At 35.0% G+C, this 23,309-nt stretch overlaps 4 protein-coding genes across 5 annotated transcripts; 1 reads left to right on the top strand and 3 right to left on the bottom strand.

The window, feature by feature from the left end:
• Nucleotides 1-2,490: 2,490 nt before the first annotated feature.
• Nucleotides 2,491-6,269, bottom strand: Adf1_46 (uncharacterized). Its single transcript, XM_011188371.3, has 5 exons — nt 5,766-6,269; nt 5,561-5,705; nt 4,785-5,401; nt 4,554-4,707; nt 2,491-4,492 (listed from the first exon to the last, which is right to left on the bottom strand). Exons 1-5 carry the CDS (start codon nt 6,085-6,087, stop codon nt 3,238-3,240), a joined length of 2,493 nt encoding a protein of 830 aa, XP_011186673.2. The 5' UTR covers nt 6,088-6,269; the 3' UTR covers nt 2,491-3,237.
• An 825-nt stretch (nt 6,270-7,094) lies between these two features.
• On the top strand, nt 7,095-8,960 carry LOC105214766 (guanine nucleotide-binding protein subunit beta-2). Its single transcript, XM_011188373.3, has 7 exons — nt 7,095-7,341; nt 7,510-7,725; nt 7,794-8,023; nt 8,089-8,290; nt 8,362-8,491; nt 8,558-8,644; nt 8,707-8,960. The coding sequence occupies exons 1-7, from the start codon at nt 7,273-7,275 to the stop codon at nt 8,811-8,813; spliced, it is 1,041 nt and encodes a 346-aa protein (XP_011186675.1). The 5' UTR covers nt 7,095-7,272; the 3' UTR covers nt 8,814-8,960.
• Nucleotides 8,945-10,040, bottom strand: LOC105214767 (ER membrane protein complex subunit 8/9 homolog). The gene is made up of 2 exons (XM_011188374.3): nt 9,728-10,040; nt 8,945-9,554 (listed from the first exon to the last, which is right to left on the bottom strand). Exons 1-2 carry the CDS (start codon nt 9,923-9,925, stop codon nt 9,144-9,146), a joined length of 609 nt encoding a protein of 202 aa, XP_011186676.1. The 5' UTR covers nt 9,926-10,040; the 3' UTR covers nt 8,945-9,143.
• A 2,442-nt stretch (nt 10,041-12,482) lies between these two features.
• On the bottom strand, nt 12,483-21,230 carry Vldlr_1 (Very low-density lipoprotein receptor). 2 transcript variants are annotated; one of them, XM_011188375.3, is made up of 6 exons: nt 21,083-21,230; nt 20,927-21,006; nt 16,635-16,755; nt 16,241-16,371; nt 14,203-14,352; nt 12,483-14,117 (listed from the first exon to the last, which is right to left on the bottom strand). In XM_011188375.3, exons 2-6 carry the CDS (start codon nt 20,976-20,978, stop codon nt 12,967-12,969), a joined length of 1,605 nt encoding a protein of 534 aa, XP_011186677.1. In that variant the 5' UTR covers nt 20,979-21,006; nt 21,083-21,230; the 3' UTR covers nt 12,483-12,966. The 2 variants fall into 2 exon arrangements, with proteins under 2 accessions (XP_011186677.1, XP_011186678.1); XM_011188376.3 differs by lacking the exon at nt 16,241-16,371 and adding an exon at nt 14,997-15,109 and having other exon boundaries at nt 21,083-21,229.
• Between the last annotated feature and the right edge of the window lie 2,079 nt (nt 21,231-23,309).

The raw sequence follows: 23,309 nt of genomic DNA, 5'->3' as shown, positions 1-23,309 counted from the left end.
CTTAATGAAACTTGGCACACTTATTTCTTGGCACCATAGGAAGGTTGCTCTCGAAAATGAGCAAAATCGGACCACTGCCACGCCCACAAAATGGCGAAAACCGAAAACACATAAAGTGCCCTAACTAAGCCATAAGTAAAGCTATGGAGGGGCATATTTGAATGTAATTTTTTTGGGGATGTGGGCGTGGCCCCGCCCCCAAATAGGTTTTTGTACATATCTCGGAAACCAATAGGGCTATATAAACCAAACTTTCTGCAGTAATTTTTTTAGCCACTTCTTAATACAGCAAATCAAAGAAATCGGATAATAACCACGCCCACCTCCCATACAAAGGTTAGGTTGAAAATTACTAAAAGTGGGTTAACTCACTAACGAAAAACGTTAGAAACACTAAATTTCACATAAAAAATGACAGATGGAAGCTGCACTCAGATTTTTTTACAAAATGGAAAATGGACGTGGCGTCGCCCACTTATGGGTCAAAAACCATATCTCAGGAACTACTCGACCGATTTCAATGAAACTTGGTTTGTAATAGTTTCCTTACATCCCAATGATATGTCGTGAAAATAGGCCAAATCGGTTCACAACCACGCCTACTTCCTATATACCAGAACTTTGAAGACGATCTGAATCGTTTACTTTACAATATATAAAGTAAGTACTAGTGAAGATATCGGTGCAGAACTTTGCACAAATACTATGTTTATAGTGTGGCAGCCCCATTCTAAAAATCGCCGAAATCGGACCATAGGTTTTTAAGGCCCCAAATATCGAACACGAGGACCTCGGTGCTTCTAACCTAATATTATGGTTTCCAACTTTCAATTGAGTTTATACAATATATATTGCGAATATGTGGGTCAAATTGTTTATTATATAATATAAATAAAGTTAAATAAATAAATTGCGAGAGTATAAAATGTTCGGTTACACCCGAACATAGCCCTTCCTTACTTGTTAAATATTGTTGTCCGGTCTGAAAAACATGGATACAAAGCCGTAATGTCGGTGTACTGGAGTAGCCGCCATTCTCCCCAGACCTGAATATTATAGATAACGTCTGGGAATGGTTGGTTATAAAGGTGTACTATGAGAGTGGTAAGCAATATATCACCAAAACGGAACTAGTCAACGACATAAGAATTGTTTGATCAATCATTACACTAGATTTTATTAAAAAATTATAGAGTTCTCTTCCCAATAATATTTATGAAGTTTTTATTAACAAATGTTGCACCGCCCATTACTAATTTAAGTTAAAAATATTCGAATTATAAATGAAAAATGTTAAATTTAACTTTTCATATGAAATAAACGGAAACAATTGAGTTAGCGTAGGGTGCGCTATCCTGATGACGCAATTTTTGTACTGTTTTGGTTTTTAATTCATTTAAATTTATTTTGAGGCAAATTAAATCAAGTATGTTAGAAAATAAATATTGTAGCTCTAACCCAAATACTATGGAAAATATCTGGTATCAACCAATCGTGCCTGGGGAGGCGCTATCCTGATGACGCGCGGTGTATGTCTATACGAGGTATCCCGATAAGTACTTAAACTGACATCCCGATGGCGCCACTAACGCAAAAGAAATTTACTATCATGTAATACATTCTAGTAAATCACTGTCATTTCAGTCTAATCGGACTCGTATATTTGTATTAATCGCGTCAGGACGTAGAAGTGTTTGTAAATTTTAGAAGAATGCAAAAAGAGCAATATCCATTGGTCGGTATATATGGACCACTTCTTTCTTCATGAGTTCACGAGTTTTAGTATCATCGCATTTCGAGGTTTGATGGTCCTCGCTCAGATGCATCGAAAATGGCTAGCACGGAGTGTAACGCTCTAAAAGTCCACGATCTCTTATCGACGGACCGTCGATTGTAGGTGCGCAAGTAAAACAAACATGAAATATTAATATTGAGAAAATTGTTGCCGTGATGGGTGCTGCGTTTGTGAGGACAGTAGTTTGACTCGATTGATGAAAGTGCTTTTCTTACATAACAACACGCAGGAACCATGGCCAAATTGGTTGAATTAAATTCCGAACAACTGCCTATCTAACATATTCTCCAAATCTGGTCCCAAGCTAATGGTTGAGTCGCACCAGGTTTACGCAGCCACGCATACCGCCAGTATTATTCAGACAGCCTAAAGAAAATGGTGCATCGCTGTGTCAAGAGTATCGAACTGAATGGAAACTATGATCAGAGATGCATTCGGTAGGCAAAGCAAAAGGTATTAAAAATGGCGTTCTATTGAAAATTTAGTTATGAATTTTTACTTATAGGTCAGCGATAAATTTAATTAAGTTCTAATAGTTGTTATTTATTAGAATAAAATTTTTAACTAATCTTTATTTTTTGCATATCCTCTGAAGAGCTCAAGAAGAAGCTAAAGTTCTTAGATTTGAGTTTACTTTTTTGTAAAAACCTTTTCATGCAAAGTACAAACTTTAATATTAAAACGAAGAAGAAATGTTGGTTTAGCTAAAATGTTTATTTACAAATAATTTATATATGTATATTTATGTGTTTATATGCATAAAAGCATATATATTTTCTAGATGCGCAAATTTGTATAAAGGTCTCGTTCAAAATTAGTCTTATACTAATGTGCACAATACAAATCAAATTTTATGTTTTTTTTTGCATTTCAAAAACTGTACATTTAATATAGAAACAATATTGACACTATGTTTACATACATATATATATAAACAATTTAAAATAGCCATTTTTTTTGACATTTTTGCATGTTTCGCTCACGTTTAAGGTTAAATTAATTTTAATTAGAACAAATAAACTACTTTGGCACAATTGAAGCCATTTTCATAAACTCAATTGGTGAGCAATAAAAATTATGAAAGAAGTTTAGTTAATTTAAAATAGATTTAAGTTAAGAAAACTGATTTTTTAATAAATCTCGACACAGCTCGAATATGCGCGCTTGCAATTAAGAATTTTAAATAATGATTTTCTTGCCTAGTTACGATTTAATTAGACTTCAAGGCATGCTGAAGCGCTAAACATAAACTAATTACACAACAACAACAGAGAGATCTTGTTCTTAAGACCGCGAGAGATTAAACTTAGTAAAATATTTAAAATATGGGTAAAATTTCTAATAAAAGTGCCTAGAGTAATTGTTAAGAATTTAGAATAAAGGACCAAGCGCTTAATATACTTAATTGAAAACAAAACGTGATGAACTGTAAAATCTTTGCACTAATTGTGGCGCAATGTGCCGTTTATAACACGCAGAATATCGATTTGCAGATCAGTGAAAGCCACCGGCGACATATTCGCATTGCGTATTTTCATTGCGACCGCTTTGAAGAAAGCGCCAACCTCATCGTCTCCAACATTGTCGGTTGTCGTTCTTTGATGTTGATCGGCTGTTGGCATAGAGGCGGCAGTGACGGGCGTGGGCACGGCATGCATTGCGGTGGTGGTGGTTGCTGTTGTTGTTGGCGTCGAACTTATATGCGAAATATGCGTCAAAGACTGTAAATTGAGCGCCTCCATGCTGAGCGAGGAACCACTTGAGTTTAAAATTGCCATGCCACTCAAAACATTTGTACACTTGTTGTTGTTGGAAGGCAAATTTGGACTAACACTATGCACTAAACCACTTGTAAGCGTTTGTTGGCACTGTTGTTGTTGCTGTTTCATATCATTGCTAAAATCATGCTGTTGTTGTTGTTGCTGTGGCTGTGACTGTGGCTGCTGTTGGTTTTGCAGTTGCAAGATAGTTTTGTCGCTTGTGTTGAGTGTGGCAGTGTTTGGCTCGCCACCAACATCTAAACTGAGCAAATTTGGTGGTGGCTGATGGAGATGCGTTGTGGTCTGTGATGTTAGCTTCAATAATGGTGGCTGTTGATGTTGTGGAGTTAGCAGCATTTGAGGATGTGGCTGATGATGCGACTGTGGTGATAACTCTTGCTGCTGCTGCTGTTGTTGTTGTTGCAGTTGTAGTTGATTTTGCAATGATACAACAGCTTGCTGTGTCATCATATTACTCTCTTTGATATCTTTGAATTCGTGCTCCTCCGGTTTAACATCATTACCGTTATCCTGCTGATTTGAATTGTTATTGGCAGTCATGTTACTTGCGGAACTTGTCGCGAACTCAGCGAAATGCTGATGCGGTTTCCGGTCTTCCTCGTCATCGTGAGCATCCATGCCTATACCGTCGTCATTGGCGCCTGCATCGCTTGCATGCCCAATAATGTAGTGATCGATATCCATCTCATCGTAACCGCTTACGCTGCTACCACTAACAACGCAAATGTCATGTGTTGTTGAATGCAACTCGTGTTGTGAGTGTGGACCCGTTAGTGTGGGCAATGCCTGCTGTTCCAAATCGTGTTGTACTACCTCTATGGGTGAAGCCAATGGCGGGCTATCGATCATTTGCTCATCGATATCAGTGTCTAATTCAGTTTTAGGCAGTTGTACTACATTTTTGGAATCACTTTCGCTGCAAGAAATATTTTATAGAAGTGTTTAGTTAGAATACCTCTTAAGCTAACACAACTTACCTCGTTTTATGCTTTATAAACTTTTGCAGAAAAGTAAGCGCATCATAGTGCTTCCAACGCGGCAACGACTCGGAATTTTCGCGATCTTTCAGTCGTTTATGTTCTCTGATATATTGATCACGCAGCGCCTTCCATTTCAAACGACAGCGTCCAACTTTAAATTAAATCACATTCATACATATACACATGTATAAATATAATTGCAACAATATTAAAATTTAACTAACTAACCTGGCTTCTTTAGTTTGCGTGCAATTTCATCCCAAACTTCCAGTTTCAATTTGGCATTACGATAATTCGGATGAAAATTATTATATATGATATCTTCCTGTTGTATCATGCTAATGAGGTCTTTTTCAAAGAAACTTTCCATATTGAGGAAAGTGTGTATGGGATCGTCGTCTTCTTCTTCATTGTGTGATTGCGTCTGTTGCAATTGCGCAGCACTTGGTACACTTTCTACCAAAGCACACAGCATATCATCAGCCTCCGAGTGCTGTTGTGAATGTTGTAATAAATTGGTATCGTCCAGTTCATTAGGGCTGTGCTCATTGCCCTGTAGGGTGTGCACTCCGCTTGTGGTCGTTGTCGTTGTTGTGGTGAGATAATTCCAGCTGCTACTATGTTGCTGCATCACTGAGTTTAGCTGCTCATCGCTTAATGAGGTTAGCAGACGTGTAGTTGTGGTGTCAAGTTTATCGTCTGCATCCAGCACATTACTGTCCGCGCTAAAATCGCATGTAGTAAATTGTCCATTTTCCATTTTAATACTTGGTAGCTTGTGGCAAGTATTTTTTCCATTCGATGCAGTAGAATTTTCGTTTTTATTTGTGGCACGCGGTCGATAGCTAATTTTGCAAAATTATGTGCGTTAAACGTGTACTTCTAATATTTTTATAACACTAATTTAGTTACAGTTATTTTCACTTATACATATGTAAGTATTTTAATTTGTATAAAAGATAAGAAGAAGAATGTGATAAACAAACAAAAACATAAATACTCACTTCCTCGACAAAGCAAATGGACGTAAAAATTCCAACTCCTTAAAATATTTCCATTTGACATTGGCTTTGGTGTTGAATTTGCTGCGTTTTAGCTCACGACAATATTGGTCACGCATAGCTTTCCACTTCGATTTGCATTGCGCCTCTAAATGTTGATTTTATTATTATTACCAAGTGCCACATCCATTACTTTACTCCTACTTACCAGTCCAACCAACAGTATCTGAAATTTCCAACCATTTGGCATCTTTACGATGTGTATTACGATAGTATTCATGTTTGGGATTATAAAGCGCCTGCTCTTGCGATACCAGCGATATGAGCATAACCTCTTTGGGTATTGAAACAATATCTTCGTGTAAACCATGATTGATATTCCCCATGTTACCGAGGGTTACTAATTGCTGCTGCTGCTGTAGATGCAATTGATTTGCTTGCTCCTCTAGTGTTGGAATTGGTCCATCCTGATGGACGTGCATATGCATTGTTGTAGTGCTACCTGTTTCAGTCATTGTAAGTGTTTCCATCTTTAAACGCTTATATGTTAATGATTCGTTTTTATTTACTGCATATTGTTTCTACTTAATAATATTAAACTACTTTAGCTATTGCTTTATAATGTTAAATATTATTTTTGGCTTAAATAGTCAGGCAAAAAAATTTAGGAAAACAATTTTCCACTTTCGGTGGAATAATAAAACGAAATGTCAAAAACGACTGTTTCAATGAACTGTCAAATATAAGGGTAGTTAATGCTGCCACTTATTAATTTTGAGAAATATTGCATAGGAAATTGATATTAGGGTGATTTGAAATGCCGAGTGTAAAGCGTATAAATAATTTATTGTTGAAAATGTGGTTATGTAATATTTAATAAAATTAATTTTAAATAATTTATCTCTTATATATGTTTTAAAAGATTTTATTTAATTAGATATATAATATTTGCGTTAATGAATTTGATAATTGATAATCCGGATAAGTTCTTGGTACATATAAGCAACTACGTTGGAACAGTTATTGTTCAGTGTCTTTAATAAGTTTTAATAGTTCTTATGATAAAGTGGTTGTGTTCATTATCATCACATTATGCCATAAATTTATTACCAATATAGAAACAAATGAAATTTTCTTCTTAAATTAATTGAAACCTAATCAATACTTTAAGTATTTTAAATAACGATTTCATTAGAAGTACATTTTCGAAGTCTCTCTTTAAAAAACAGTCTTCCCCAACGGGAAAATCCTACGACGCTATAATACATTACCTGTATTTTTCTATAATGTCATCAGACATAATAATAATTACCGTTAAATAAGTTTTCCACAGGTATTAAGTAAAATACATGCATAAGAGCATTGCTGATATTGTTTATTCTACTCGGCGTTGATGGTCACGAGAAAAGTACCTTTGGATTTCTGTTTGCGCATGCACTCTCGCCTATTATTTCCCACTAAAATTGCAATCCAATTAGTTAATTGCATTAATGTTTTTATTTTCTATAACGGCGCATTTTCAGAACAGTGAAAATTTTCAAAAAGTTTTCGCAGAACAGTTGGCAGGCAGACGTTGACTTTGAAACGGTGTTGGCGGTCGGTAAAGAGCGTTAAGTGTAAACAATTTGAAAATTGTAATAAATATAGTAAAAAATAAAAACAATAATAATAAATAAAAAATAGTAAAGAAATTTAAAAATATTAATTAATTCAAAATGCCAAAAATTGATCCCGAAACCCAAAAACTACATGATGAGATCAATGGAATGATTCAAAAGTTCAAGGTAGACCTTGAAAACAAATTAATTACATTAAAAATACGGTTTAAGACTTATTAAATTATATTCTTAAAGATTATACCGAAGAAAATATATTTAAAAAATCACCTTAATTGTACAAAGTGCGCATTAATTAAATAAAAGCAGTGTACTAATTACATTTAGTTTCTCTAGGACGATCAAAAGGCCAAAGCTGACTGTACATGGAAGGAAAAATGTGGCGATATGGGTGATGTACCCAAACTTCGACTAAGTTCGAAAAAGATTCTTAAAGGACATATAAACAAAGTGAACTCTGTGCACTTTGCTGGCGATTCTCGACACTGCGTCACTGGTTCGTTGGATGGAAAATTAATCATTTGGGATACGTGGACGGCAAACAAAGTGCAGGTATAATTTATTGTTTAATTATATTTCGTTATTTCGAAATCGATTTATTGGCTATTTTATTTTTCTAGGTTATACCGCTGCGTTCGGCTTGGGTTATGACTGTCGCTTTTTCGCCGTCGGGCAACTTCGTCGCATGCGGGGGTATGGATAATCAGTGCACAGTTTATGATGTTAATAATCGAGATGCTTCGGGTGTCGCCAAAATGACACGAGAACTTTTGGGTTACGAGGGTTTTCTGAGTTCGTGTCGATTTTTAGATGATGGACATTTGATAACGGGCTCGGGTGATATGAAAATGTAAAATTAGTTAGTTGGTTTGAAAAGCAAGACAGCATAATTTTAAAAATTTAAAATAATTGCAGTTGCCATTGGGACTTGGAGAAAGGCGTGAAAACAATGGATTTTAATGGACACGCTGGTGATATTGCTGGTTTAAGTCTTTCGCCCGATATGAATACGTATATAACAGGTTCAGTAGATAAAACAGCCAAACTGTGGGACGTACGTGAAGAGTCATACAAGCAAATGTTCTTCGGTCACGAAATGGACGTGAATTCTGTTTGCGTAAGTACTAATTGTATAATTATTTTTTTACCAAATTCTGTATAAAATTTAGACTTTCAATTTATTTGTAGTATCATCCAAGTGGTTTCGGCTTCGCTTCTTGTTCTGAGGATCAGACAGCGCGTCTTTATGACATACGCTCGGATCAGCAAATAGCTCAATATGAGCCACCCCAGAAGAACACAGGCTTCACTTCGTGCGGTATTTTTTTTACAAAATTTTTTAACATAAAATAATTTATGTAACAAATTTTTTATGTTTACTTAGCTCTATCAACCAGTGGTCGTTATCTGTTGTGTTCTGGTATCGAGGGTAATATACATGCTTGGGATACAGTTAAAGTCTCACACAATGGTAAACTCGCACTTTGCACCGTGCTAAATACACAATATATAATTATTTTTAACAATTTCCAGCAATGCTACAAGGGCATGAGAATCGCATCACTTGCATTGGCCTCTCACCGAATGGCATGTGCCTTGCCTCTACTAGCTGGGATCAACAAGTGCGTCTTTGGCTATAAATTCAATATAATAACGGAATTTTTACTCAAGCGGAATACATACGTAAGACAGCCGTGTGAAATTTTTTTTTCAAATTAATATGTAAATGCTCAGAAAATATCAAAAGTTTGAAATAAATACTATAGAAAAGCGCGTTTATCATGTAATTGTGTTTATTATTTATTTCTTTTAACTAAGTTTCATAGATATTTTAATATTTTCATCAAAATACTATCAAACAGATATTATTTAAATACGTTTAAACAGAAATGCATAGATACTTTATACCAAAATTGCACGCTACAATTAGACACCTTGACCCCCATACAATTTAATACCTCTTTATAAAACTAGTACATGGCCATAAGCTGTTTCAAGTCCCGATTATAGTGTTGATTCGTCCAATCGTTCGCCGGATTATCTAAATGATTATCGAAGTCCACCACTTCACGCATAGCGCCACGCTGCAACAACTCCGAAACGGCTTGTAATGTTACCTTCTGCTGCGATAGTGTGTAATTAGCTTTGGTCCAACGTGCGGATTCGCCGCTACTACTAAACACTTTTAATGCAGCTTGCGTATGATTCAAACGCATTAACTTATTGTCGATTAATACGAAGCAAGCATTTTTGTTGGTTTCAAGTATTTTCTCTGCTATTTTCGCCGCCGGTGCCTTCTCCACACTGCTGTCATATAGGTTTTCCGGAGCTACATAGTAGCCAGCCACAATCAAATTTTCGCGTTCGGCAAATGCATCAACCTTTACAATGATGAAAAAACAAAATGCATACATAATTTATACATGAGAAAATGCAGCTGTTGCCAAAAATGCAATTAACAAAGCATTACTACAAAATTAAGTGTATCATAAGAACGAGTGTAAGCCCGATATTGTATCTTATCAAACTTTTTTACTATGCAATAATTAAATACCTGTGTAAGTGCAATCTCTGCCATTGGTGTGACATAGAGACATTGATGGAATAGTGGTATCGCATCAACTATTTGCACTGTGTTGCCTTTCGGTGATTTTTCACTTAATAGAACTCCATTAACGGCCAAGTGTGGATATTTGGCAGCATGGAAAATTATTTTGGCATAAGCACGTTCATTGAATTGATAGTCAGTCATATTGCTACAAAGTGAACGTATATATTTCTTTCAACAATAGCGAAAAACACAGAAAAGCCGAGGAAAAACACGTACGAATTTTCTAATGGGAAAGACAGCTAATAAAATAAATTAATGCTGTCAGATCCAGCTGTCACGGCCTGGAAATGCGTTTGGCAATTTTAGTAATAGAATTAGTTGATTGTGAATTGTCAGAAAAGGGTTGCCAGGCCGCAATATTTCCGAATTCACAATTTCATGCAAATTCAGCAAATTTTTCGATTCCGCTTACCGTTGATGTCGAAAGTTGCCCTAAATAAAAGCGGCAACTTTACGTCAAAAATCAAATTGTTTACTTGAATTGTTGTTGTGAAATTTTGTTGTACAGTATTGAAGAATCGTTACGTTGTTGAATCGCTTTAAAAGAATATGGATTCACCGAAATTGGTTCAAGAGAATTACTACAGTAAGAGCATGATGTTAAGACTAGATGTTAGATTTGTGATTCCTGAAGCATAAGGTAATTATTATCAACATTTATCTTTTAAAAATTTAATTTTAACTTTATATTTGATAGGAACTCTCATCCCAGAAATGGGACGAATCTAGACTAGTGAAATTAATGAAAAACACTTCCAAGTCACACGGGGTAGCCTTCATCCGATAGACTTCTTATCTAAAAGTCTAAATCGTCCAAATCTATTGGCCCTACCGGCATAAACATGTTTACGTTAAAACAGCTTCGCTTGGCGGTAGTAAACTATCTCACTAAAGTCTTCAATCTGTCGCTGACCTACTACTGAAACCAGAAAAACCACCAACCTAAGAGAATCCTCTCGCCCGATAACTTGAGGTCTGGTTACTTCCGAGAATCATTCACCATCTGAGTCTAGTACAGCATCAACATAGACCATGGTGGGCCATGGATTATCTGAGCGGTCGCCTATCATCCGCAATATTTCGATGTAAATCAGCAAAATTTAGAAGAATTAAACTGGGTTGTGTTCTATACCTGTACCTCTTACGCTGATGATTGTACAATATTGAGATCCTTAAGTCGCTAGCCGTCAGCAACTTACCAGGCGATCGGCCAAACTGTCATTAATTACGCCGCTCCAATATGGTCACCTGGATGCTGTTGGACGAAGTTAAGGAAGCTACAAACTTGTTAGAACCATCCCTGCAGACACTTGTTGGAAGCTGAGCCGCCTCCCAGAGCCATCAAAAGTACTTTCTTGAAATATGTCGACGACCTATGGAACTATACTGACTGGACCGGACCTTGTAGACAAATCACCACCTATTGTAAACAACGAACTCGAATTGCCTTGCAAAACTAGAGTGACTCCCACGCAACTTCGTTCTGGATACTGTAGTAGATTAACCTCTTACATATCAATACTGAACCCGGACATACTCAATATATCTCCTACATGCAAAGGGTCCCCGCATGATACTAACCACCCCTATGCATGCCTAATTAACCGCACCCATCTAAAGTCCTGATTTAGCTTGACTTAGTCTAGGGATGCTTCAACTTCATTTGATTGTCGAAAAATATTTTTGAAGGCCCAAAACGTGGACCCCGTTGCAGCGATATTCAACTCAAATTTCTGCCTGGTTAATGACTTTTACATATTTGACGGAACAATAATGGAGTCTGTGTTAGATCGTAGCCTAACTCTATCAATTTGGCAGTGGCAAGAATAGAAGTGTGAGTCGGTGTTCTCCATCGATTTACTATTCTTCAACTTTTCAGTCACCTCCAGCCATTCATATAAACTGGAAATTGGGGTTTCAGTGACTTATCTAGAGCTAAAAACGAAACAAGGTTGTGGATGGAATTGGCATAAGAGGTTTTAGCCTTTACTAGCCTGGTTGATGCCATAACGGATCATGATATTTGACTTGAGAACCTCTATGGATACTACATTGCCCTTGACCGAACAAAATTCGGTTTAGGTTTGGTAGCCTTTTGTTGCGAGATCAATCACTCTCTCTCTCAATTTAATAGACTTCAAGGTTTCGTGAACTCAACTTCATAACGCATTTACTTTCACTACAGTAATTGATTAAATCGGACCCAACTCTTACGTCTAATTTTGTCCTCGTGTTTGAACTAAATCTATGATTGACTTAGGAAAATTCAAAAATAAAAGTCAGAGTTTAATTTCTTTAGGAATTTTATTTTGATTTAAAACAATTAAATTTTCTTAGAGAAAAATTCATTTTCTTGTATTCCTTAGTTAAAATACTAACATAATTAAAAACGAATATAAACTGTTGTGATATATTTGGCGCTTTTCTTGAAGAGAAAACACAGTAAAAGTAAATAAGAAAGTAGTAAGAAGTGAGTAGAGAAAAAAAAGCTCATAGAAAGTGGTGAGAACAAGAATATATCACTTTTTAGAGGAAATATTTTACATTAGAAAGATTATACGGTGAAGAGAGGAGATAACTGGAGAAGAGATACAAAGAAGTTTAACAGAAAAATTAAAATAATAGAAAAAAGAGATAAATAAATAAAAATTGAAGAAAGTAGTTAAAATATAGAACAAGCTGGTAGATATAATAGATATTTTGAGAATTGGAGAACAGTTGTGGTTAAAATGGCTGAAGTTGAAGAGAAAGAGACACTGAGCTTTTAGTTTAAACTTTATAGAACTGTAGAATCTTTCGATAAAAGGTGTTAGAGTAAAAATCACATAAGTCGGAAATGAGATTTTAGAAAAGAGAAGAAGAAGAAGAAGAGAGAAAAAGAGTAGTTAATTATTTTACAGTTATGAGTATTTTCCACGGTAACAAAGTTTCGTTTAACATTTCGAAGAAATAATTACACTTTAAATTTAGTTTTTTGTTTAATAGATCAGACTCTCGGTGGAACTACTACGAGTTGCAAAATTATTAAGTTACAAATAAAGGTAATAAAGTAGAATTTGTATAAAACTCCTTCCGGTCTTAAGTATAAATTACTAAATTTTTTTCTTCCTTCTGCTCTCTACATTTTTTGTGTGTGTAAGTGAGTATGTGTGTGTGTATTCTTTTCTAATCTACTAACGAACTTAAACTGAGAAACCATCGCCTGTGGGATCCAAGATCCATGGATAGTTGTTGGGGCACTCCATGCAGGTGAAGAGACGCAGAGTCTCACCGGGCAATTCTCTCGTCGTCAGTGGACACGCATTGGGCAACGAACAGTAGGGTTGACCCTTAACATCACACTTCTCTTTCCATTCTTGGAAGTCACGCAGGGAGTTGAGTTCAGTTGGATTCTGCATCCATTGGATGACTTGCAGATTGGTGACGAAGAAAACATCATTACGTGTAAGCATCTCTTCGATGAATTTGATCAACTCATCACGGTACTCCTTCTTAGACTTAAGCCACGAGGCATGGAAGTGAAGACCCAATGGAGCACGGTTGCTATTGTAGTGACGATTGAAATTGTGACGCAATAGACGTGCGAATTGATCGCCGGAGGCAACGTTTGAGCACGAATCCACCATATGACAACCGGGCAGCGACTCGTCGAAGGTTGGGTCATCACGACGATCCAATTCATTCATGACCATTTCCCACACTGGGTGGCTACGTGATGGACAGTTATGGGCGTTACCGTTGCACTTGTGTGGCATGCGGAAGTACAAGGTGTAAGGCCAGATGGGCACACGTCCCAACGAGGCGGTGATTGAGGCATCATACACGAAGAATTGATCGGCCATCATTTCGAATTGCTTATTGCCACCGACACGCAAGTAAGGGGCGCGCATACCAATAATCGAACCATCAGTAATATTTGCGAAACGTTCAACAATCAAACGTGCGCCAGCCATTTCGGCGAGCCAATCATCGTACGAACCGCCGCTCCAGTAGTTTGGATCATCTTTGTGTGTCAGCGAGAAGACCGAGATCTCATGACCGCGACGATGCAAATCTTGCACAGCCGAGTAGTTGGTGTATTTGTGTGAAACGAAGAAGGTACCCTTGATGGAGCAACCATTTGGATTTTGACGTTGACCATTGAAGATATCCTCGTACAAATCGATATTATCCACATTGACAGCACCGTTGAAGGTGATCGTGATCATCTGTGGTACTTGGGTGGGCTCAATGGCACCGGGGATGCGTGTACCATCAGCCGAGCAGAAACAATCGGGCAAAGCACATTGTGTGGGATCACATTCGGGTGCGCGATTTGGATCGTCATCAACGGCTGTGGGAAGGAAATGAAAGTAAAATTGGTTTAAAATCTGTTACAAAGTAGGGTGCGGTGGAAGTCGCTTGTAGACACTACTTACAGCAGGCATTCTCGTCGGACTCATCCTTGCAGTCGGGTTTGCCGTTACAGAACAGCTCCTTGTCGAGACACTCACCATCACCGCAGGAGAGTTTACCCTCTGGGCAGATGGGCTCATCAGTCTTCAATATGGGTTTAACCTTACGTGGTTCTGATTTGTGTAGAAAGTAAGTAAAGTGTTAATTTATGGCATAAATATTTAATAAGGGGTTAAAATTCATTATAATTACAGTTAGTGTAGAACAGAAAAATTACATACAAAAGTGTGTAGAGAAAAGTGGTAGAGTTGGTGTATGGTGTGTGGTTAATAATATACAAAAAATGTGTAAACCGAATTGTTTGTTAGTCATTTATGTGCAACAACACCAAAACCAAAGTTCTAAAATTTCAACAGAAACCTGCATTTTTAAGCTATATACATCTTTATTTCATTTAAATTCAGGCAATTAAATGTGAATTAGCTGCGTTGGTAGGCGTGATTTCGTTAAACGGTTTTCATTATGCCATTTTATAAAGACAATAAACCATTTTTATTTATACATTTTTTTTTTTTAATTTTTAAACTCGGTCAATTTTGCGTTGTCGTAAAAATGGCATAATGTAAACGTCGCCTAATGCTTGACAAGCATACGCCTTTTAAACGCACTCTCTCTAAACTAACGCTACGTTCTCAGTGTACAGTGATGGCAAAAATTATTACGTCTACTTTATTTACATTTGTTGTAGTTAGCAAAAAAAAAAAAATTAAAAAGAATGGCGCATATTGTTTTGTGTATTGGTATTGAAGACACTTACTTTCTTTCTCATCGCAGTTAGTTACTTTTGCTTTCCAGTCACAGGTTTGTTTTAAAATATCGAAGGCCAAGCCGGAGGGGCACTGAATTTCTTTCAAACCCGATTTTGTACATCTAAGGGAACACAAACAGATTGCAAATAGTGTCCATTGTTAAGACTTGGTGTATTCAAATTTTTAATTTTTTTTCGTTAAAAATAATAACTTTTTACAAATATTTTTATTTATTTAGTCCTTTAAAAAAAAATAAATTTTTTTACAATTTTTTTTAATTTTTTTATTTAGTCCTTTTGTAAAATAAAAATAATTCCGGGTACGTCGCATCACATATGTAAATTCTTTAAAATTTTGTTCAAAAAGTACGCAGAACTTTGGTTTTTTCGACAGAATTTTTGACATTTCATTTTGCGTTATTCTAATTTTACGAATGTATGCTATAAGTTGAGGAATAGTGTATACGAATAGTACTCGCACACATATGGAAAATAAAGAAGACAAAGAAGATTTGGTGTTAGTTACATGTAAGGAAAAACAACGAAAAAACAAACGCAAACGAAAATTACAAATACAACAAAAACATAGTAAACAAGAAACAGCCAACATGAAATTATACATACGAGCTGTCAACTGTCAGAATTATGACAGCTACATTGACAGATTGACAGTTAGAAGTGAGCCAGCGAGCGACAAAATTCACCAGTTTGAAATTAGCAACAAAGAAATTAGCGCCAGCCAATAAAACAATTAATGTCGATTTTGAAAAAATTTTAAAATTTGTATTTGAATATAAATATTGAAATTTTCTAAAAATGGACATTATTTGCTTTAACGACAAAGCAGCTGTTATAAAGGATATAGTGTCTGAGCACATAGTATGATGATTGGAAACGTAAAAATAATTCAAATTAAACAGTTATGCATGTACAATGTATGTATGTATGTATATAGATAAGTATATGAATAGAAATTTATTTTGAACGCCAATATGTTGTGGTTGGTATTTAGCAATAAATGTTTTTGCACATTTCGCATTTTCGTGCGTGCAGTGTTTGCTAACTAGTAAGTAGTAATACGAGTAGATATTTATATGGAAATTGAGGGCAACGATTTTGTTTTTTGCATTTTTTTTTTAATAATTTTTTTCGCTATGACACCAAACAGAAAAACAAACAGAAAACATACAGAAACAGAAACAACAAACAACGTCACTGCACTTTTCGGGCCAGCCCATAAGCGGCCGACTTACTCTCAATTTGATCACAATTCTTGACATTCGTTTTCCAATCGCATGTCTGTCGTGTGATATCGAACGCCAGACCGCCGGCGCATTTAATGTTGGCTAGGCGCGTATTGCCATTTTCGCCGGCATTGTCACATCTTCAATTTGCAAAGAAAATGTTTGTTTGGCATTAATGTACGCTATAGAAAAAACACTTAGCATAAACTATATATTTCTAACATCGAAACTTTTCCGTTATTTTATAATAACAATTTCTCGATTTTTTTTAAGAAATTTTAGGATTTTTTTTCTAAAAAAATTTAATTTGCTAATATAGGACTTTTTAATTTCAATTGAATTTAATTTAATATATTTTTTAATATTATTTTCACATTTAGCAGTTTAAGAGCTTCCAACATACCTGTAAACTTCACGACAATCGCCTTCGGAGTCTAAACGGAAGTACTCGTCAGCTGGTCTGTCAGCACATACCTCTTCAACATCGACACCTTCGAGCTTGTCTCTGGAATCTTGACATGTTGCTAAAAAGGGTGAAAAGATATTTATTAGTATATTTGAAAATCAAAATAAATAGTTTGAACTAATCGGGGTTTCAGGAATTTCGCCGCTGAGTTTATAGAAGTAGAATTATAAATAATAATAGTCATGACTTTATACGAGTTCAGACTTTATTAATTCTCTACTTTTTAACTTGTATTAAATTTGTTTTAAATTCCATCCAGTCAATAATTAAAAATTGTCAAAAAATTTGGCATAGTGTCATTTCGTGGTATATTATATGATTAACTGACGATTCTTGTAATAAATTATTTATCATTATAGTTAATGGAAATATAATCATGGGAAGGACCTAGATATACGGCTAAATAGATCTAGGGCTATTTCAAGACCTCTTTCTCACACCTTCTATTTTATTTTCTGCTCTATATACTAGTAGATGTAGGTCCTTTTCAAGAGAGGATTCAAAATATTAGAAATCGAAGCACTAGTTTTGAGCAATATAGGAGATGGATAGCATCTATATTTTATACCCGATTTATATGACTGATTAAGGGCAGATTCTAAAGGCATTTTTCAAAGAATCATCTCCTAACTCAGCCTTTCGGAAGTGTCTTAAATTCTCACTTCAAAACTAGATATTATTTTTAATGTTTTCGTATTCCATTCTTTCTACAATACACTTCTCCAAAAAATTCTTCTGTTAATACTCAAACTCAACACATATTAGCATATTTATAAACCACTACAACAAAGCACGATTAATTTAATAGCAAGTTTTATTATTACTCAAATGAAAACGAAAGAAGAAATTCTACTAGCCGCTACAAACTGGTAACGCTAGCTGATCGTGCTACTTACGGAGATAAACACCAAAGCTGTTGAGGAAAAAAATAATGCCATTAAACCGGTTACAGCGCGGTTGTAAGTGCCACCGCAAAGCGCGCAGCTATTGATGGTCATAAAAAGTAAAAGTTATGCGGCTGTGGCGGCGCGCTTGCGCATTGTTGGTGCCACACAAAACAAAAAGTAAAAACTAATGGAGATACAAGAAACAAGAAAAAATCAACTACTTGTTACGCAGATTACGAACGGATTGCATAAAAGTGATTATCAAATGGAATGAAAAATAGTACAAGCAGTTTGATTTACAAAAAAAAAAATAGAAAAACCAAAAAAATTATTTTTTTAGTTGGCAGCATCTTTTATCATTGTTATTATGACGGCAGCTGTTCCAAATCAGGCCTAATAAGCTTGTCTTTAGCTCTGGGTATGTTTATGCAAATTGCTTTGAAATAAATATTTGTTTAATACCTACTTCCATATGCCTCTATGCTAATGTGATTTCTGCGCTGTTGAAATAAACTGGTCTTTTATCGATGCTGCTATTACTGGCCTTAATTATAGCTAATTGTTAATGCATACACCAGGCGGTAACCAGCAATTTTTGCATAATATTTAAATGTTTATAAAGACCTGTGAGCATTAATTATTATGGTACTAATATATGCCATTAGAAATTTTGTGCAATCGGTTGAGTGGTTGTGTATTCATTATTGTGCATTTCGATTAATTTTTTTTTTATAAAATGCTTGAAAGTTGTATGCAAATGCATTTTTTATGCAAGAAATTAAAATTATTTTTTACTATTTCTATTTATGCATTAAAGTTCAATAAGAAGCTGTTCTTAAACTAGACAGCAATTTTTGATTGCAAAAAAGTTAAATTTGTAAATTAAAAAGTGACTATTGTGAATGAGAACTAGAATTATGAATAGGAAAACCACAGCTAACTTCATAGCACTTATAATATTTACCCTTTAGAGTCAAAATTAAATAAAATAACAAAAGTTTACGAAAATATGCTTGAGCTTCGTATCTGGTAATCATTTGTAATGTAATCAACTCTCTCTGACAAAATAAGTGACAGTTGTTCCTAGGACAACTCATGTATAGCTTCGTGTCAATAAACACTTTACAAACCAGAGAATAATTTACTATCTCTGAAAAATTTTCAATATTTATGATGTTTCTTCTATATATTTAAGACGCTGCAACTAATTTTATAAAAAAAAATATTCATTTAAATTTAATTAAATTTTTAAACAATGTCTTCATGGCAACCCTCTAATATCAGTAAAATATACAGTAAATTAGTTTGTGTTGCATTATAATAAATTTCAAGATGCCTACCAAGTATTTGTATTTGATTTCTTCATATGAATATTCTATACAAATTAGCTGCAATATTTCAACAAATTCCAAAGCAAGTTGTTAGCCCATCGTTGCCCACCTGAACACCCGTAAGTGCATGCAACTGAATGCAGTTGAATTAAGCACCGCAATTTGCTTGCAACACCCACAAGTAACCGCATATTTAAGGTGCAGCAGTTACACGATATGTTTTTGCTTTTGTTTCTTGTTTTTTTTTTAGCTGCTCAAGTGCCCAAAGGCCAAGTAAAAGGTTTAAAGCGGGAACGCCAGTGAGCGGCCGCGCCTACGAAAGCTCGGTGCACGGCATAATATACATATGTGTGTGTGTGCCCATGTAAGTGCAGTAAAATGGTGGCAGAAATGCAAGCTAACTCGCTACATAACATATGGACATCTTGAAGACACCGCTCGAGACATTGCATGTCTTTACCGATTTATTAATTGTTCGTGAGCTCGCTGCGTTGTGTGCCGAAGTGTGTTAAGTCGTCTACATTTTGCTTTTGTTTTTGTTGTTGCGGTTTATTGATATTGAGATTGGCAAATGCTAAATCAAAGCGACTTTTGCCATTTTCAATTGCAAGTACATGGATTCAAATGTCAGTGGACAAGTGTATGGGTGAGTGTGTCGGTGTGTTTGTGGACGGGTTTGATTGCGTTTAGCCTTTAGTTGTCAACCTTGATTTTTTCTAAACAAGAATATGATGGACATCGACAATAGGAAACCAGTTTGTGGACAATAATTAGTATAATTTTATCTGCTTCTTCTTGAGTTGTTTATTGAGTTGGTGATATTTTCGTATAAGAGTAATGGTCAGCTGATGCCTTTTAATTGGGACTGATGGCTGTAACTCAAGTAGATCTGACTACTAAATCAATTAATCTTTACTTAGATCTACTCGTTAGATTTTTTCTATATACTTCTAAGCGGGATTTTTAATATTATTAACAAGGATTGGGATTGTACGAGCACTCTAACTACTGGGAAATATGAAATTCTCTATTGGAATAATGCGAAAGTGGTCTTTTCCTAGTAAACTAGTATATACATATTGTGCTTATATTGAAGCCTATAACTAGAAAAAATGATGAAGACTTGACTTATCTATAAAAAATGCAATTTTTATATAATTAAATTGCTTAGAAATAAAAAAAATATATAAAATATATTTCGACTAACACTTCATTATGTAAAAAAATTAAAATTAAATTGGATTAAATTTTTTAAATTTTTTCATAAATACTAAACAATTTTATTAATAAAAAAAAACTTAAAAAAAATTGATAAATCGAAAAAATAATTATTTTTAATACTTAAAAAAATTGTAAAATTTTTTTTTGAAAAAAAAATAAAAAAAATTAAGCAATTTTCAAGTAAATATTTTTTAAACGCATAATTATATCCCTGTATATTTAAAATTATTTTTAAAAAATTGTAAATATTTAAGTTTTTTTTTTTTATTAAAAAAATTAAAAAAAAAATGGAAAGAAATATTCCTTAAACATTTTTGTAAATACTAAAAAGCATTTAGTTATTAAAAATTGTGGAAAAAAAATTAAAAATTGGAAAAAAATGTTTTTAAAAAAATATTTCACGATAATATTTTTAAACGAATTACTGTATGCCTGTACATCTCAGTAGTACATGAACTTGTATAAAATTATATAACTGGTTGAATATTTCAATGAACAGGCAACGACATCACTTCCGGTTGAAGTTAAAGATAACAAATATGGAAAGTTAACGATTTGATTATGAGCAACTTATTTTTTTCGAATTTATTTTAGTTTTAAAACTTTTTTTAACTTTAAAAACAACGAAATTGAAGAAAAAATTTAACAAAAATTGATTACACGTTTTTTAAAAATCACTTTTTCACACTTAAAAAATACACTTTTTCAAATAAAAAATATATAATAAATTTTATAAAACTCAGCAGCGAAATATTTATAACTATTTAATGCTTATTTCTTTTTTACTCACCTAGCGCACAGCACAGCAAAAATATAGAGAAAATTGGCAACACACGCGCCATTTTGCGTATGTGCTTCCACTAAAACTAACTGAAATTAATGGAAAGATACTTTCGTTATTTATACAAAAATTCCAAACTGCAGACAATGGCAATCGGTTATTTACTTTGTTAAAATTTGGTTAAAATATCTTCAACGGACGGCTCTCGAGGTTTACGCTCGATACACAGCCACGCTTACACTAGGTGTTGGCCACTGGCAACAAGTTCTATTTATTAAGATGGCCAAAACAGTGGGGCAGCGTGGTGGATTTCTTGTAGTATGCAAGCGGCTGAGGAAGTACAAAAGAAAACTTCACAACGAAGGGGTAAACGAGAGCACACCTTACACTTTGGGAGCAGGCTTGGGTGAAAGAGAGCGGCAAACAGCGCCAGAGCGGGGTGTTGGGTGGAGGTGTAAGCACGAATGTTTAAAAATATGCAGTGAACTTGTTTTGCTTGGTTTTATTATATATTAAATTATTATTTTTGACATTTTTACTCTTTTAGGTAAAATTTCAATTTAAATAATGGGTAACTATAAGTTATATAACACTTTAAAATCCGTTTAACAATGCATTTCGATTTGTATATTGTTATTTATGCACACATTATTTACTAAATCCTGTTCGAGCGCTCTCAATTCGAATTCACCACACCACACTTTACCCCTGATTGCGCAGCCAAACACATACATAGATACATTGTAGCCTAACACAGACCCACATTTCTTTGTGTTGGTCTGCCTAAGCTCTTCGCGAAAAAAAACCGCAAAAGCAAGCGCTGACGTTTCTGCAATTATACCACACTTTAGACTGCTGTTCGAAGTTGTAAACAAGTTTATTGATATTTTTGCAAAATATTACGCAGCGCTTAAAATAGCCAACCTTCCCATATTTATCAAGACTCTGCAGTGTTCAATGCTATTTTAACGCTCTTACTCTCACTAACTCTCTCGCTCGTAATTGCTTTGCATCTATTCACCACACTTTTGGCGGGGAAAAATTATGTTCAACGGGTTTGTTGCTTGCGTTGAAGTCTTTTGTGGAATGTTGTGGAACATAAGTTGGCGCACTGCACTTTCAAGCCATTCTGCGTTTGTTGGTGGTGTAAATAAAAATAAAAAAAAATAAAAAATGGTAAATAAAAATTCACTCTGTGCAATTGACAGCAAATGCCAAAGCAGCAGTTTTCAGGTGAAATGTCAGGGGTGCATAAGTCGAATCTGCATTTACATAATGCCAAGTAAAGGATACATATACGGTTTGAATGTTAAAAAAATTAGTTTGTAATGTCATTACAAATGTACTGAGTATACTTGTACACTTATAATATATACAATTACAACAAACATTGCTGACAATGCTACCGTATGGCCTTTTCTGTGTTTGCCAAATTCGGAGTAGGCGTGTGTGGTGTTCTGTTAGTTGTTTTGTCACGTTTCTGTTATTATTTGTCTGCTTTCAAATTGTCATTTGATATGTTCGCCGACTATTCGACACCTTTACATTTCCAAGTATGCACTTCTCGTAGTTTCAATGCTTCGTAGACTCGTTTAATTCAGCACTTATTACTTTTTTTTGGTGCAATGAATCATTATTTCGAAATTGTTGCCACATTTATATTTACTGTTCTTCATATATGAATAAAAATTTAAAAAGTTATAATTGAATTTCTTAAAGTTATCACATTTAATCTGAGGTGTATGAAAGTCATACAAATAACCACTAAAAATGAGATAATCATAGTACTCACATCCTTCCAAAGTTTCCAAAGGTTTCAAGACCTGAGCATCCTCATGTAGAGGCCAAGGTGGTAATCTGGTAACCGATGTCCAGGGCATACTGAGATTATGGAGGGAACACTTCTCCGACATGCTGAATGGCAGTGAAAGTACAACATCGATTTTAAAGCTGCTTTCGACAGCACGAAAAGGAGCTGCCTTTGGTATCCCCGCAAAACTAATACGGCTGTGTAAGTTGACGTTGAGCAACACCAAAAGCTCCGTCATGATTGGGAAGAACCTCTCCGAGCCGTTCGATACCAAACGAGGTTTCAGACAAGGTGACTCACTATCGTGTGACTTCTTTAACTTGGTGCTGGAAAAAATTATACGAGCTGCAGAGCTAAATAGAGAACGTACAATCTTCTATAAGAGTGCACAGCTGCTGGCGATGATATTGATATCATCGGAAGCAACAACGGCGCCGATTGTTCTCCTTTTTCCCGCATGGATAAGGAGGCGAAGCGAATGGGTCTGGAGGTGAATGAGGCCAATACGAAATATCTCCTGTCATCAAGCAAACAGTCGGCGCATAACATTCGATCAATCAGTCCACAAAAAACTATTTTTTT

The sequence above is a fragment of the Zeugodacus cucurbitae genome, chromosome 4 (genome assembly GCF_028554725.1).
Source record: "Zeugodacus cucurbitae isolate PBARC_wt_2022May chromosome 4, idZeuCucr1.2, whole genome shotgun sequence".
Lineage (NCBI taxonomy): Eukaryota > Metazoa > Arthropoda > Insecta > Diptera > Tephritidae > Zeugodacus > Zeugodacus cucurbitae.
The sequence above is the reverse complement of the archived record's forward strand: the minus strand, read 5'-3'. Positions and strand labels throughout refer to the sequence as shown.